Source organism: Schistocerca cancellata, chromosome 12 (assembly GCF_023864275.1).
Source record: "Schistocerca cancellata isolate TAMUIC-IGC-003103 chromosome 12, iqSchCanc2.1, whole genome shotgun sequence".
Classification (NCBI taxonomy): Eukaryota; Metazoa; Arthropoda; class Insecta; order Orthoptera; family Acrididae; genus Schistocerca; species Schistocerca cancellata.
Window position 1 is genome coordinate 161695858 of NC_064637.1, and position 15537 is coordinate 161711394.

General features: G+C 44.0%; 1 protein-coding gene across 1 annotated transcript in view; it reads right to left on the reverse strand.

The window, feature by feature from the left end:
• LOC126109550 (uncharacterized) overlaps nucleotides 1-15537 on the reverse strand; it is a 456059-nt gene that overhangs the window by 48761 nt on the left and 391761 nt on the right. The window contains exons 5-6 of the mRNA XM_049914566.1: nucleotides 5061-5077; nucleotides 4885-5018 (exon numbers count right to left, since the gene is read on the reverse strand). Of these exons, the coding sequence (XP_049770523.1) occupies nucleotides 4885-5018; nucleotides 5061-5077 (151 nt within the window). The remainder of the gene's footprint in view (nucleotides 1-4884; nucleotides 5019-5060; nucleotides 5078-15537) is intronic.

Sequence of the window (15537 nt, forward strand, 5' to 3'; positions counted from 1 at the left end):
AGCGAATTGACGGAAAGCACTGGCGGCTCCTCCTAATGACAACAATATTGAAAAGTTCGTACTACGCTATTACGAATGTCTAAGTCGGAACGGCAAGTATGGACATTAGTTTGTAGAAGGTGTAGCTAACTGTTGCAAATAGAACATTTTTGATTCTCACAGTGGTTTCCATTTCGCGGCCGATCGGAACTTACTTTCCGAACATACCTTGTAGTAGGGACAGCATATTATTTACTTGGTTTTGGTTGGTTTTTATAGTCAGCAGAATCATGCTGACAATCGTCAATATTTCTTAGATGTACACTAAGCAACAGAATTAAATGGCCACTTTTAAAAAAAAACCGTAATTGCCACCCATTACGACGCTTAAGTCTGATATTTGGGTCAGAGGTTCCTACAGTGTTGTCTCCTTGTGTGATGCTGCAGAAGCAGCTGAAGCAGGGCGCCCTGCGGTGTAACCGTCGGGGTCGAGGTGTCGACGTGTCGACAGGTGCGAAAAAAAGGCCACAGCTCTGAAGTTGATGTGAGCAGTTAGTGATGTCACACTGGCACCAGATTCCAGCACACTTCTGCTCAACGCCACCGCCAACATGCCACACGACGGGAACGTCGCGACACCCCCCTCTTAGTCACATTTCACTCCTCCTTTCGACGACTCTGCGATGGAGATCAGAACTGCGACACCCGGCGTTGAAATCAACCGGTTATCTTAATGGGTGGCCGAGGAAAACATGCCGGACACACTGCCGCCCCACACGGAAAGGCCTCAGGGCGCCCACGAAACAACCCCTTTGCCTGGGGCGTTGATCCCCACACGTTTCGCGGTCGAAAACGACAGTTCACACTGTGATGAGCAACGGGAAGCTTTTCTCGACGACCTGTGACAGCCTCGGTCATTTCAGCCCTCCTCTACGGGCACTGTGGGGCTGCAGCGTGACCGCAGTTTTTGTTCTCTTGTACAGGCTGCAACGACTGGCGGCCGGTCAAAGCCATTTCACGAAATCTGAACGTGATCCGAAGCGACAGAGGGTAGTTAGCCTTTTTCAGCGCTCCAGATTTGTCTCTTCCTGTGCTGTGATCACGAAGGCGATGTAACATTGACACAAGCACGAATAAAGTGGCAAAGGGTCCCTCTGAGAACACCTGCCCCCGCCACCCACCCCCACCGCAGTCCGGCAACATCTTCGGTGGCACTCGACCACCTTTACCGATAATTTTAAAAATTCACCTGTACAGACAGTGACGGCCTAGGCGCTTGTAGACCCGTAACCCCTCTGACACCCTGCGATTCCGGATGGCCTACTATCGGGCGAAGTAGCAGTAGGGTACCCCGCCCGCTGGTTACGAATCGGTGGTTTGTTGGAGCAGAGCTGGTGCCCCAGGTGCGTCACATAGCTTTCAGGTTGGGTGAACTTGGCGGCCAGGTCACTGCCGTTCTCCTCAGACCTCTGCAGCGCGGATCTGGGGTTGTGACGCAGACAGCTGTCCGGCGAGGAGGCGCCGTCGGCGTCAGGGAGGACATCCAACATGAAGGCGGGGAGGTGTTCGTGTGTACAAGGTCATAGGCTTCCACGGCCATTGTCAGTTTCAATAAAACCAATTTGGGTATTCGGTCGCGTCATTGTGATACACTTATAACAACTGCGTACCGACTGTCTTTCCAGCCAACCTCTTCGTGGCGACTACCTGCCGGGTTCTGGTTACGGTCATCCCTGTCTTATTTCAGTTATCAGGTGGCTAACGATGTCACTCTGGGATGCCACTAGGCAGTCTGCAGTTAAGATTGCTGAGCAGGGGAATCCGTACGATACGCTACTACCTGCGCTACTATGCCATGTCAATGGCGGACAATAGCGAATCGGCGCCGGCTGGTGTGACCAAGCGGTTGTAGGCGCTTCAGTCTGGAACCGCGCGACCGCTACGATCGCAGGTTCGAATCCTGCCTCGGGCATGGATGTGTGTGATGTCGTTAGGTTAGTTAGGTTTAAGTAGTTGTATGTTCTAGGGGAATGATGACCTCAGATGTTAAGTCTATAGTGCTCAGAGTCGTTTGAACCATTTTTAGCGAATCGGCAGATTGTAGCCACGGGTGGCGTTTTCTTCTGCAGCGAGACTTGGATGCCGCGCGGCAGTTCTCTTGTTTATACTGTTCAACGAGAGCGATGTGGAGCTGCTGGCCGGCGAACCCACGAGGCCCCCTAAGCCTCTTTTACACACTAAACTTTACTGTCTCAGTCAACTACTCGAAAGACTGCTGCAACCCTGGTGATATACTCCTGTGCTGCCTCTTGTCTGTTTCGGGCGTTCGCTGTTTTACATGTCAGCGGCAAAATGTCTGTTGTGACGGCTGTCGGCTGGGGTGTTTGGCACGTGAACGTGAGGGACTATGCAAAAAACTCACAACATAGTAACAAAATGTAGGAACAAGCAATGATAAATTTATTAATGACCAAAGAAGAACTGATACTGGTAACGGAAGTATTTGACAAAGGTCGTGTGTTAAGCTCTTATGCACTCCTGAGAACTGGGAGAATAGCAAACGTATCATCCAAACATTTCAAAACACACATTTGTTTGAGAAAATATAAACTTGCAAATACACCAATGAATGTCAAGGACACAGTAAACAGAGTCTTTTTGTTTCGTCCTTTCTCTCGTGTTTTCTTGAAAAGTGCGCAAATAACAACACACCTTATTTTTCTCATCGTATACACTGAGGGAAAAAAAGACGCACGACAAGGAATGATCCGAATGGGACTGAAATCAGTAGATGTGTTGTATATGTGCAGACAAACAAGTTATTGCAATTTAAGAAAAAATTGATGCAATGTTACTTATAATCGGTCTTGATTGCAAAATTTTTATTCATATGACCGGTTTCGGTTCATCTAGAACCATCTTCAGATCTGATATTTCGGTTACAGGAGTAACCCGTCCAAATCCAGCAACTTTCATACGCTGCGTCATGTGACGTTACTCCTGTAACCGAAATATCAGATCTGAAGATGGTTCTAGATGAACCGAAACCGGTCATATGAATAAAAATTTTGCAATCAAGAGGGATTATAAGTAACATTGTAAAATCACTGATTGCTGCTATCCTATCAGATATTGTCTGTTTTTGCAAAAAATTGACGATTTATTCGAGAGATACGAGTAGTTCCACAAACTGAGCAAGTCAATAACGCGCCAGTCTACCTCTGGCCCTATGCAAGCACTTATTCGGCTTGGCATTGACTGACAGAGTTACAGAACGTCGTCCTGGCGCGTCAAATCGTCCAAACCTCGAGATATTTGGAGGGCACTGACCACGATGCTGCAAACGTTCTCAGTGGGGGGCTTCGACCATAAATATAATAGACTGGCCCTGACGTCATTTTCGTGGCTCCAGCACCTCTGGGCTAAAGTCACGTGAATGTTGGCAAAACATGGTTGTTTCGTGTTGCGCTTACGGCTGTACTCTGCGTTTTGTCGGGGGAAATGGCATTACATCTCACGTGTAAGTGTTCCTATGATGGTGCAGATGCGTTTATGGAAATCTGCTGAAGTGACTTTTATGTTTTTTACACTTGAAATAGAGTATCACGTAAATGAAAGTGTTGAAAGTGATGCCTGTAAAGTCAGACTCATATTCCATTTTCGAAAGTATCTGTGATAATTCGGTTACAGAAGTAAGTATAATTGTTTCTCGTTCCTACTCATAGGTTCCCTAAGGATGAAAACCGAAGGCAGCTTTGGATACAGGCCCTGAAATGGAAAAACTTTAAGCCATCTGCACATACGCGCCTTTTTGTATATACAAGTGGGATTATAATAACGTAAGAGCACCTATAGTCGACACATGAAGAGAATTTTTTCTACCTTCTGATACTATTAAATAAATGTAGGCTTCAAAATTATTTTCTGAAACTTCAAAGTCTCACCTTTCATCTAAAATATCATTTTTTTAAAACTGATAGTTTAAACTTTTGTAAAAATAATAGGAACTGAACCTTTAGAGTGCACCTAAAATTGATACTCTAAAATGGACCTGCTCCTAAAGTCGACAATTTTGGCACCTATAGTTGACGTAATTCCCATATCCCATTTTCTTTTATAAGTGACTAGAGCTTAAAACGCGGCGAATCCAATGTTAGAAGTTTTGACACGAGCCCACTCTTACCGTTTAAAAGAATTTTAACGACATTTTACTGTAACTAATAGTTTATAGTAATTTCGTCCCGCTGGCCACGAGAGGGGCGTTCGATGTATTTGTTAGATTTTATAAATGGTACTGTGAACAAACCCAGGTCAAATGTAGTTCTGAAATAATTTTTCGCAAAAAAAAAAAGTAATTTTTGTTGAAAGCGTTTGGCAGTCAACTGAGAAATGTGGGTAAAATACGATACAAACATAGGATGGCAGACCGCTGATTTGAAATCCCGCCACGTTTTGCCAACAGTCACGTGGTTTATGTTGGAGCCACACCAGCCGTATAGCTTCTGTACATCAAGGCCAGTCTACTAGTATCTATGGTCGAAGGTGGGGGGACAGATCCGGCCACCTAACTGGCCAAGGTACGGTTTCACAGGCACAAACACGTGTGGCAGTATGGTGCTCGATCAGATGTGACACCGCGGCCAGCGAGATCCCCAGATATGTTCCGCACAGAAAGTGTGTGACACCAGTTCAGCCGTCAACTCCACCCTAGTGCAGTATCCGGTATATCGGGAACCACTTACAGCATTTGTGGTGCACGTTGTTCGGACGACGATACAACAGGTTTATGACACGCGACCCATGCAAATGAGTGCACGGAGTTGGAGCTACAGATGTGGGAGTACGGGCTAGGGACTGGTGGACTGTGGACTGTATGGACCAGGGTGCGCCGGCCGCGCGGCCCACCTGGCAGTTGGCGGCGACGACGACGCCGGCCACCAGCAGGCCGCCCTCGATCTTCTCGACGCGCAGCCGCGAGATGGGGGCGGCGCAGCGGGTGCCCAGCGACAGCCCCAGCGGCGCCACGCCCCCGCCGCTCCCGCCGCCGCCCCCCGCCGCCGACGTCGCGACGCTGCCCCTGCCGGACTCGGCGTCGGGCCTGCAACACGGCGCAGCGCCTTGTGTCACACGTCGCTCCGGGCACGCCACAGCCGCTTCTTTAGCAGCGCTACGAAAATCTCTTATGGGAAAAGTAAGTTAGTAAAATATTTTAAAAAATCAGCGGCAATAAACACCTCTCTCACACACAAACAAAGACGTCAAATACTACAGCAGAGAAGTGTGCCTGGTTGACCAGTGGAATACAAAAGGCTGACCCGTGAGCAACTCCGCAAACAGTAAAACCTAACACCTATCAGATTTTGGCTCGAGTTCAGACATTAGACAAAATTTTAAAATTTTTATTAAACCTATGTCGCCTTCACCTGAGACAGGCTCTCGCCGTGTATCAAATTCTGACAAGGGAACCTCCCCATCGCTCCCCCCTCAGATTTAGTTATAAGATGGCACACTGGATAGGCCTTGAAAAACTGAACACAGATCAATCAAGGAAACAGGAAGAAGTTGTGTGGAACTATAAAAAAAAAAATATACAAACTGAGTAGTCCATGCGCAAGATAGGTAACATCAAGGTTAGTATGAGCTTAGGAGCGCCGTCGTCCCGTGGTTAGCGTGCGGAGCTGCGGAATGAGAGGTTTTTGGTTCAAGTCTGCCCTCGAGTGCAAAATTTTGTTTCTTTTTTTCGCAAAGTTATGATCTGTCCGTTCGTTCATTGACGTCTCTGTTCACTGTAACAAGTTTAGTGTCTGTGTTTTGCGACCGCACCGCAAAACCGTGCGATTAGTAGACGAAAGGACGTGCCTCTCGAATGGGAACCGAAAACATTTGATCGCAAGTTCATAGGTCAACCGATTCCTCCACAGGAAAACACGTCTGATATATTCTATACGACACTGGTGACGGCATGTGCGTCACATGACCGGAATATGTTGTCGACCCATCTAACTTGTACACTTGGCGAATGGGTAAAAGATTCTTCTGCCTTACCTGATTTAGGTTTTCTTGTGGATGTGATAATCACTCTCAAAAAAGTGATGAAAACATAAGAGTTTGTCACATAAACTGCAACAAATGAATGCAACAGTTTCACAGTCGCACAGTTTTCCCTGTGCTCTGCCAAAACATATGTTTTTAACGTTTTCATACAACGTCCCCATACTACGGCGCAGTTACCTCACGTCGGACGGACGGACGGACGGATGAACAGATAATAATTGACGGAAAATACAAAATTAAACTTTTCAATCGAGGGAACACTTGAACGAAGGACCTCTCGTTCCGCAGCTGCTCACGCTAACCACGGGACCACAGCGCTGCTGAGCTCAGACAATCCTTGATGTTACCTATCGTGCACATGGACTACTCAGTTTGTATATTTTGCTCATTTTTTTCATGGTTCCACACAACTTCTTCCTGTTTTCTCGATTGATCTGCGTTCAGTTTTTCAAGGCCTATCCACTGTGCCAACTTATAACTAAATCTGAGGGGGGAGCGATGGGGAGGTTCCCTTGCGAGTAGGTATCGCACACTGTGGCAATGTCGCAAGTGGTGTGTTGGGCAGTCTGTAAGAGCAGACGTGTAAATAAGACAGGTGTTACAGCCGACCGAATAAGATGTTGCTCAGCACCAACACCCCTGTGAGTACGGATCAAAATACAGCAATGTCAGCAGATAGGTGGCAGGAGCAGGGCATTCAGCTCATGTGAAGCGTCGTGCGTCGTACCTGGCGCCGAGTTCGCTTAAAGGGGGGTAGGACGTCAAACGGGCCGACTTGGAGTAGGAGAGGCACCGCAAGACATTTTAATTTCCACTGTGTATACTTTTACAAGTAAATTCATAATGTCAGCATGACCAGGAAGGATTCAGGATTCACACTCGTAGCAGCGGAAGTTCAAAAACATAACAAAATAATTTTTTTTACATGTGAAATTTCATCATTTTTTGACTTACTATTGGCTGCATTTGTTGCTATAGGTACACTTTTCTTCATAAGTAAGAGAGACTGTTCGATGAATTTTGCACCATACTTACAGGTGTCTGAAGCTCTAGAATCTATTTAATTTATGAAACAATAAATGAGCAGTTACGTTTTAAACTTTATCTTTAGAAAAAAATCAAATTTGTAGTTAATTATTTCAATTTTTACCACAGTTTTTAATAGATTTGGAAAATTCTAGAGTTTCATACAGCTGTAAGTATGGTTTGTATGCGGTGCAAAATTCATCAAAGAATCTCTCTTACTTGTGAAGAAAAGTGTACCTATAGCAACAAATGCAGCCAACAGTAAGTGAAAAAATGATGAAATTTCATATCTAAAAAAAATTATTTTGCTATGTTTTTGCACTTTCACTGCTATGAGTGTGAATTCTGAATCCTTCCTGGTCATGCTGGCAAAGTTTTATGAATTTACCTGTAAAAGTTGAAATGGCTGTGAGCACAATGAGACTTAACATCTGTGGTCATGAGTCCCCTAGAACTTAGAACTACTTAAACCTAACTAACCTAAGGACATCACACACATCCATGCCCGAGGCAGGATTCGAACCTGCGACCGTAGCAGTCACGCGGTTCCGGACTGAGCGCCTAGAACCGCGGGACCACCGCGGCCGGCACTTGTAAAATATCAGACGAACCGATAAGTCTATGTCAAATTGTAAAAATGGTTCTAAGTAGGAAATATCGTAAGTCAATACTCGTGACTAAAAGAGTCTTAGTAGGCACCTATCCACGGACGGACCGAGAAGAGAGGACAGATATTTTCCATCGTGAGTTAAGGGGGTGACCAACACTCGGTCACCATTAGCACGCCTGAAAACGTCTGCACACTTACTCGCTGCACCGTACTCTGACATGCACCAACACACCTCTGCGTATGTGGACTGCTGCCAGCGCCACCGTGCGACGACTGCAGGTCAAATGCACCGCATGGTCATATCCCGAGGCGATTTAAACCCGCAAACCGCCCACCAGAGCGTTGTTTCGCAGTGTATCAGCACTATCCTTAATTTATGAGCATGAGTGTACATAAGTTCGTAGCGCTTTTGTTTTGCATGTTGGTATTCCGGTTGCTAAGGTTTTATTTATCGATCGTCATTTTTTATTCGTAGTTCGCTGTTGCTATTCGAGTTGTCTTTTTGTCATTTGGAGTTACTGAGAGGAGATGCGGACGCTATTGAACGGAGTGCCAAGTGGAGAAATCGAAACGTTTCCGGCAGGTTCTTCTGTCTGAGATGCACAGAGGGGTGACACCAGCGGAGGCAGCCAGAAACATTTTTGCGCCGTGTATGGGGATAGGACTGAATTTGATTTGGGGGAAGAGACCAAACAGCGAGGTCATCGGTCTCATTGGATTAGGGAAGGGTGGGCAAGGAGTGTCGTGCCCTGTCAAAGGAACCACCCCGGAATTTGCCTGAACCGATTTAGGGAAACCACGGAAAATGTAAATCAGGATGGCCGGACGCGGGACTGAACCGTCGTCCTCCCGAATGCGAGTCCAGTGTACTAACCAGAGCGCCACCTCGCTCGGTGTGTATGGGGATAGTGGCACTGGACAGGGCACGGCAAGAACATGGTTTTCTCCTCTTGAGGAGGATCGTTTTGACGTTAGCGACTCCCCGTGTTCGGGCAGACCTTCGGGTTTTGATCCACGTCAGTGTACCCCAGAACTGGCAAATGTGATGAACTGTGAACACTCCACCGTCGTGTGATATTAGCATGCAATCTGGCCGGTTCAAAAATGGGGTTATAGATATGCTGTAAACCAAAATAAAAATAAAAAATAAAAAAACAGCGGATGACCATATGTGCACCTGCTAGCTCGTCATCAACTGATTCTTGAACAACGCCGATCATTTCTATCCTGTATCGTTATTCATGACTAGAAATGGTGTCTTTATGCTAACAAAAGGAAAACAAAGGAATGGTTGAGTCCAACCACAGCAGCAACTGCGCGAACATGACTTCTGTGCATCCACAGAAGGTACTGTTGTGCATTACCCGAGGTGTAATCATCACTACTGATATTTATGGTCAGTCACTGAGACGTCTTCCAGACGCAGTCGCAGAACGACGACCAGAAAGACCGCTTGAAGTGAAGCGATGCTACTACACGGAAAGACCCTTCCGCATTCTGCTAGACTGACAAAAAACGCTAAACTTCCTTCTCGGATGAAATCTCGCTGGGAACGTCACTCGACGAGTTTTTCGCCTGAGAAGCTGGTGATTTCTACAGTCGTCGAATCTAAAAGTTACCTCAGCGTTGGCAGACTGTTGTAAATAGTGAACGAGAATGTATATTTGATGACCAAAGTTTCTTTTATTTGAATCTCTTGAGTTTATTAAAGTTATGGAAAACGTTATGAACTTATACACCAACCCAGTGCATCCTACACACGCATCGACCGACCGACAAATTGGACGTGTGTAGCCTTTTGAGCAACCGACCGACAAACGTTGCTTATCGAGATGGCGTGCGGGTTGAACCACGTGATAGCCGACGTCCCTCCCCCACCCTTAACTCCGCCCAACAAATTATGTCGTGTGCAGCGCTGTCTTGTCAGTCGTCCCACTAAAGTACGTCTTTTGTTACTCTGCGTGGGATTAAATGCTGTTCTAATACACGGTGTATCAAAAAGAATCGTCCGATGGCACATCTATATTTCCGAAACTAATAAACATATACAATGGACTTCGTTGTTTCATGAACGGGAAACTCAAAGTTTTTTTTTTTTTTTTTTACATGCCTTTTCATGGGTTTTCAATATGCCCCCTTCAGATGCACGGTATATGTCAATGCGGCATTCATATTGTTCCCACACTGCAGCGAGCATGTCTTGAGTTACAGCTTCCACAGCTGTCTCTGTTCATTCATTGTTGTTGGTAACGGAGGCGCATAGAGTCTTTCATGAAACCTCGCAAAAGTAATCACAAACAGTCATGTCCTGCGACCTTGGGAGGCCAATAATGTAAGGCTGAATCATTTGGTCCAGTGCGACCGTTTCACCGTTCGGTAATCCTTTAATTCAAAAATACCCGCACTCCCAGATGCCAGTGTGGCTGTGCCCCATGTAAAACTAGAGTGTTTGCTCTTTACGACAGTATGTTGTTCACGCAAATATCTCAAATAACATAATAGATATGATTTTTTAAAAATAGGATGATTCTTTTTGATACACCTTGTGTGACAAAGTGCCAGGCGGACAGTTTCTGGAGAAATTTAAACACTGCAGATGTTTGTGGGACATTCTTAGATAATTGCGAATATTATTGGCTCACAGCTGCTTAAGTAAGGCCGTGTCGTACGTGAGCGACAGAAGCGAACGACAGCCACCGACGTCTGGATGCGCGACACTCCAGCGACAAGGAGCTTCATCGGGCGAGAAGCTCGATTGCCCTGCGTGCGAGCGACCACGTCGCGCTACAAGATGGCTCCTTAGAACCAACCAGCTGTTTCTATAAAAGGGCGCTCCTAGAATCCTGTAGCTGGAGAGTAAGGCTACAGAATTAGGTTTACTTAAGAAAATAAAGCGAAAAGGAATGCTGTCCATGAAATTCATAAAGGGAGGAATCTCAATGCAGAATTTCATAAATATCAGCCAGCCGGAGTGGCCGAGCGGTTCTAGGCGCTACAGTGTGAAGCCGCGCGACCGCTACGGTCGCAGGTTAGGTTCGAATCCGAGGCATGGATGTGTGTGATGTCCTTAGGTTAAGTAGTTCTAAGTTCTAGGGGGCTGATGACCTCAGAAGTTAAGTCCCATAGTGCTCCGAACCATTTGAACCATTTTTTCATAAATATTATCAACTAAGATGATCACCAGACATACTCCTCGAATACACGTGAATGAGCAGAGGAGCATTCGACTCTCTTATCAATAAATTAAACACGAATGTTTTTACATGATCAAAAACTTGTAATCAGTCATTCTTCCGCATTTACTAGCTGATAAATCACTAACTATCGTAAATCTTGGATTATTAATACGTAATCATAGCTTGTTGTGGTGTAGAGGTAGCGTTACAGTACGTGAATATGTGCTTCAAAAAGGTCCTGAAAAAAAAGAATAAAAAAAAATCCCGGTTCATGTATACTGTTTACACTGCATGAACTTTAAGCGCATACACACCTATCCTAGTATATCAGACACATTAAATTCCTAATAAATTACAATGAACCATGAAATTTTACAAGATATTTGATGTTGCGAATGTGTTTCATCAGCAGTCAGTGTTAAGGGCAAGAGTTTCAATTAATCTAAACAGTCTGTAAAAGTAAAACATACAAAATTTATGAAAAGAAAGTCAAACGTTTTGTGTAATGATTTGTCTAAAAGTATGTAATGAAAAATATTAGGGAAACGTTTGGTGCACCTCATTTTCTGTTCACGATTTCGAGCGTCATTCGAAGGCACATAGAACGTTTTTCTGATCTACTTATTTCTTTTACACAAATAATTTGGTAAAATATTTGACTGATTTCTTTCGTTTTTTATTTTCAAGTTTTATTCAGAAAACATGGTCTTACTGACTCCAAGTGTGCCTTCCTAGCGTACTTGATTTGAAGGAAGCCTTTTTGACAATTAAATACCGCACCAATGTATCTTTTTATGTGCAAAACAGCTAGGCCTTGACCAGATGAAATTTTTGACACTTTATTTACATAGCTTTGCAACAGCTTTTCGTGAAACATTTCAATTTTCCCTCAACTCATCAATTAAGTTTTCGTTAATTACCCGGATTACTTTCAAGCAGTTAAATATTTTCATGCAAAACTAGGCCTCACGCTGGTCACTTTGATACCCTGTTTACCTGTTTCTCTCCCTTTGTTTGGCTGTGAAAATTCGGACAAAACCTCTTGGTGTAATTTATAGGGAGTCTTGTTTTCGCTCTACTTACGCGTTTACAAAAACGTATCGAGTTTTAATCATACGGTAAATAGTCCTTTCTGCGTGCTGTCATTTATAAAAATCGTCGATATCTTGAACCGTTTATGTGATACGACGATGTTTATGACCACTTGATTCCCGAAGTGCGGGAAATATTCGGACGCGCCGCGAGCGACCCGTCCGCGGATATAACAACCAACATCTCATGAATAAAAAGATATATCATTCCGGTCTCATTTTTAAATACAATTTAGATATATTGGTTACATTTCATACGCAATAATGTATGGCCTTAAATGAACTATACGGAAAGTCTACGCAATGCGATTTTACCTCTGCAAATTCTTAAAAATTTCGTGCAGCCATGTACTCAATTTCGTGCAGCACAGTAACTATGGTGAATAACGAAAATAAATTCAGACATTTATCGTTTAAAGATATCAGTCTATCAGATGCGGAAGAATCAAATTTTTTCACCAAATAGTTTTCTTAAAATCGGATGTTATGTAATTCATAGCTGCCATCGCGTCCTCTCCACTGCTTTGCCGAGAAGACACGTGACTGTCGCTCTGTGTCGCGCGTGCTGCAGCGACAAGATTCAAACACGTTTGAATTCAAACGTCACCAGTTGCAGCGGGAGACAGGCAGCGACACAGATGTTGGTTGGTCGATCGGGCGGTCTGTCTGCTGTCTGTCTGTCTGTCTGTCGGTTGTTTGGTCGGTCGGCCGATAAATTAAGCGCCCAACACACATATCAACCGACCGACCAATTTACGTGCAGTGTACACACGTCCCGATCGAATACATTTAGGAATTGCAACACCGCCCTGTTCGTATCGTTGTTTGCAAATTGTTTAGTCTATAGAAAGTTCATTGAGGTTAGGTTCGACAAGATGCCGCTGACGTAATAACTGGGAACTGCCTTGCTGTTTTAGAGTTTACAACAGCAAGAAAAGCAGAGAGAAAGCTGGGGGCAAAGAAGTGGCTTATTCAAAGAAGAAATTTAGTCCCGCTCTTTTACTGAAGGAACTGGGAGCAGATTATTTTTTCAATTATCTCAGAATGGATGAAGCATACTTTTCACAGATTCTGAATATAATCAAAGTCTTACTATATATCAAACGTTTACGGTACTATAATGTGGCATTAATCGTAACGTTTCTACTGTAGGAGAGAGTATATACTATCTTAAATTCTCTTTCATATGTCGCTCGCATGTTGTCTAACTTACGCCTCAAAACAAGAGGTGTGGCGTCTGGATTGCGGGGGGAAGGGGAATGGCTAGACCTGAGTGTATAGAATGTTTTCAGTATTTTCGAAGACGAGTGGTGACTGTTAAATAGCCATGAAAACGGTCCAGTTCCGACGCTTGCTGTCTGGTATGGACGCCCTTGGCCAGCGAGAATGCTACATAGAAAAATGAAGCGACAGATGTGAAGTTAAAAAGGTCAATTTCGTTTAGAGGCACATATGAACATCAGAGCTTACATTAAACGTGAGTGCAACAGTGTTTTATTAATTTGAGTGAGATAAATGAGAACATATTCACCATCTGAATTCTCAATGCAGAACTAGCCTAATCAAACTGGACATTTTATTAGTTTTGGCTCGTATTGTTAGCAGTTGATGTAATAACTAAACTGTGAATAACAAATATTTTACCGTGTTTTATGTCAATAATGGGTGAATGTTTCACCTTGGGCAGGTTCATGTTTTAACTGTGGGGTATTATTACGCAAGTAATATACATATTTCTTTCCAGGCGAAATGAATTTGATCGCGAAACTTCCATCTAATACGAAATTGTGCGTCTAATGACATTTTATTCTGTTTGGTGTGGATGTAGTTTATCGATAAATAATATCAGAAATAGTAGGAAAACGTTTAGTTTCGTGATTTGTCAACATACGATCCAGCAATGAAGAAAATGCCAGAACACGCACGTGCGGTAGTAACGATCCGACTCCACTGCGGCCGGATGCCTGCGAGTTGCCGACAGGTGGCAGGGCGGTCAGCGGTGGGTCGCAGTCTGGCTGCTAGATGGCGCGAATGGCGCCGTACGAATAATTAAACGGCTGCCTCGAAGTGTTCTGCCACAGCTCGCTGCGGGCTATGGATCTACGAAGTGAATACGTTCATCTAGTAATAACAGAGTTGCCAGGTCTCCCGTATGTCCGGGTTTTTCGTATATTTACCTTCAGTCTCTCTGTTCTCGTGATTATCGACATTTCTCCCGTATTTCATTCTAACAAAATACTGCTTGATTGAAATGCAATACTTTTTCAATTTTTAACGATTCGACTCCGATTATTAACACATTTTGAGCGATAGCTCGAAATGTACATTGGCTGATGCTTTGTTCCGAAGTGATAACGAACCTACTACGTATCGCATTGGTCTCACACCAAACATTAAATTACTTTTACGAGCACGTATTCAAATGTGCGTGTACGTTAATTTCATGTTGCAGCTAGCTTCAGGTTGCAGAACTGCCGCACGGAACAAAACTGTTGGGTTAAGATGATGCTAAGACTGTTTCTGAATGCGAGTCAAATTGTAAATATCTTCTACCACGTTTGTTCATTCAAGTGTTTTATATACTTCAAGTGTATGGGGATAAAAATTCCATTGGACTCACCAAAGGTCAAAATTGAAATAATATAGAAAACGTCGATAGTGTAGTGTTACCGCTTGTATGGTATAACGTGCTTCAGAATTTCCTTTATTTTCAATTAGAAAATCTGGCAGTCGTGAGTAACGAAAACACGCATGGCTGAATTTAGTTTGTGCTGTAATATATACCTCTACAGGTTTGATTCATGCTCTGAGTATTGCAATATCTTGTTATATCTCTGCGTAACACGCCTGCGTCTAATTGTATCTTCACAGTGTATAGAGGATAGGTGTTTAAGGGACCAAAAAATTACTCTTGGGCATATCTTTCTAAGTTCCTAGTGTCATGAAATGTCAAGCGTCTTTCGCAACAAACCAAAACTTTAAAGAATGTAATTTTCGTGTACCGAGATGATGATAAAAACATATTATACATTATTCACTACAGGTTGACAGGGAAACATTCGTTGTCAGCCAATAGAAAATTATTATAACAGGACAACGAAGATAATAATCTTATATAACGAAGATAGTTTAGACTCATGCGGAGGCATATAGATAGTCGCTTCTCCCTCGCTCTGTTTGCAAGTGGAATAGGAAAGGCAATGAATGACTAGTGGTGGTACGGGGTATCCTCCATCACGCACCGTGCAATAGCTTGCACTGTATGTATGTATGTATGTATGTATGTATTATTATTATTATTATTATTATTATTATTATTATTATTATAGCTGCTGGGAACTTGACCTTCAGTTCTACACTACATCCATCTACTGGGCTGAAATAGCAGTGACACGATGGCTGTTTAATAACCGTATGCCTGTACGTTTTCGCCACCACGCCGATTTCGTACCTGGGGAACCGATTACACCCACAGCTTTCTGACTTTATCACTTGCTTCGACGTTTCGAAGCTGAAGCCAGTCACCTCCGGCTTTCCTCCTGCAAGCGGCAGGAGCTGTGCTGGTGGCGTGTACAGCGTGCCCGCCATGTCGGCCTCACCC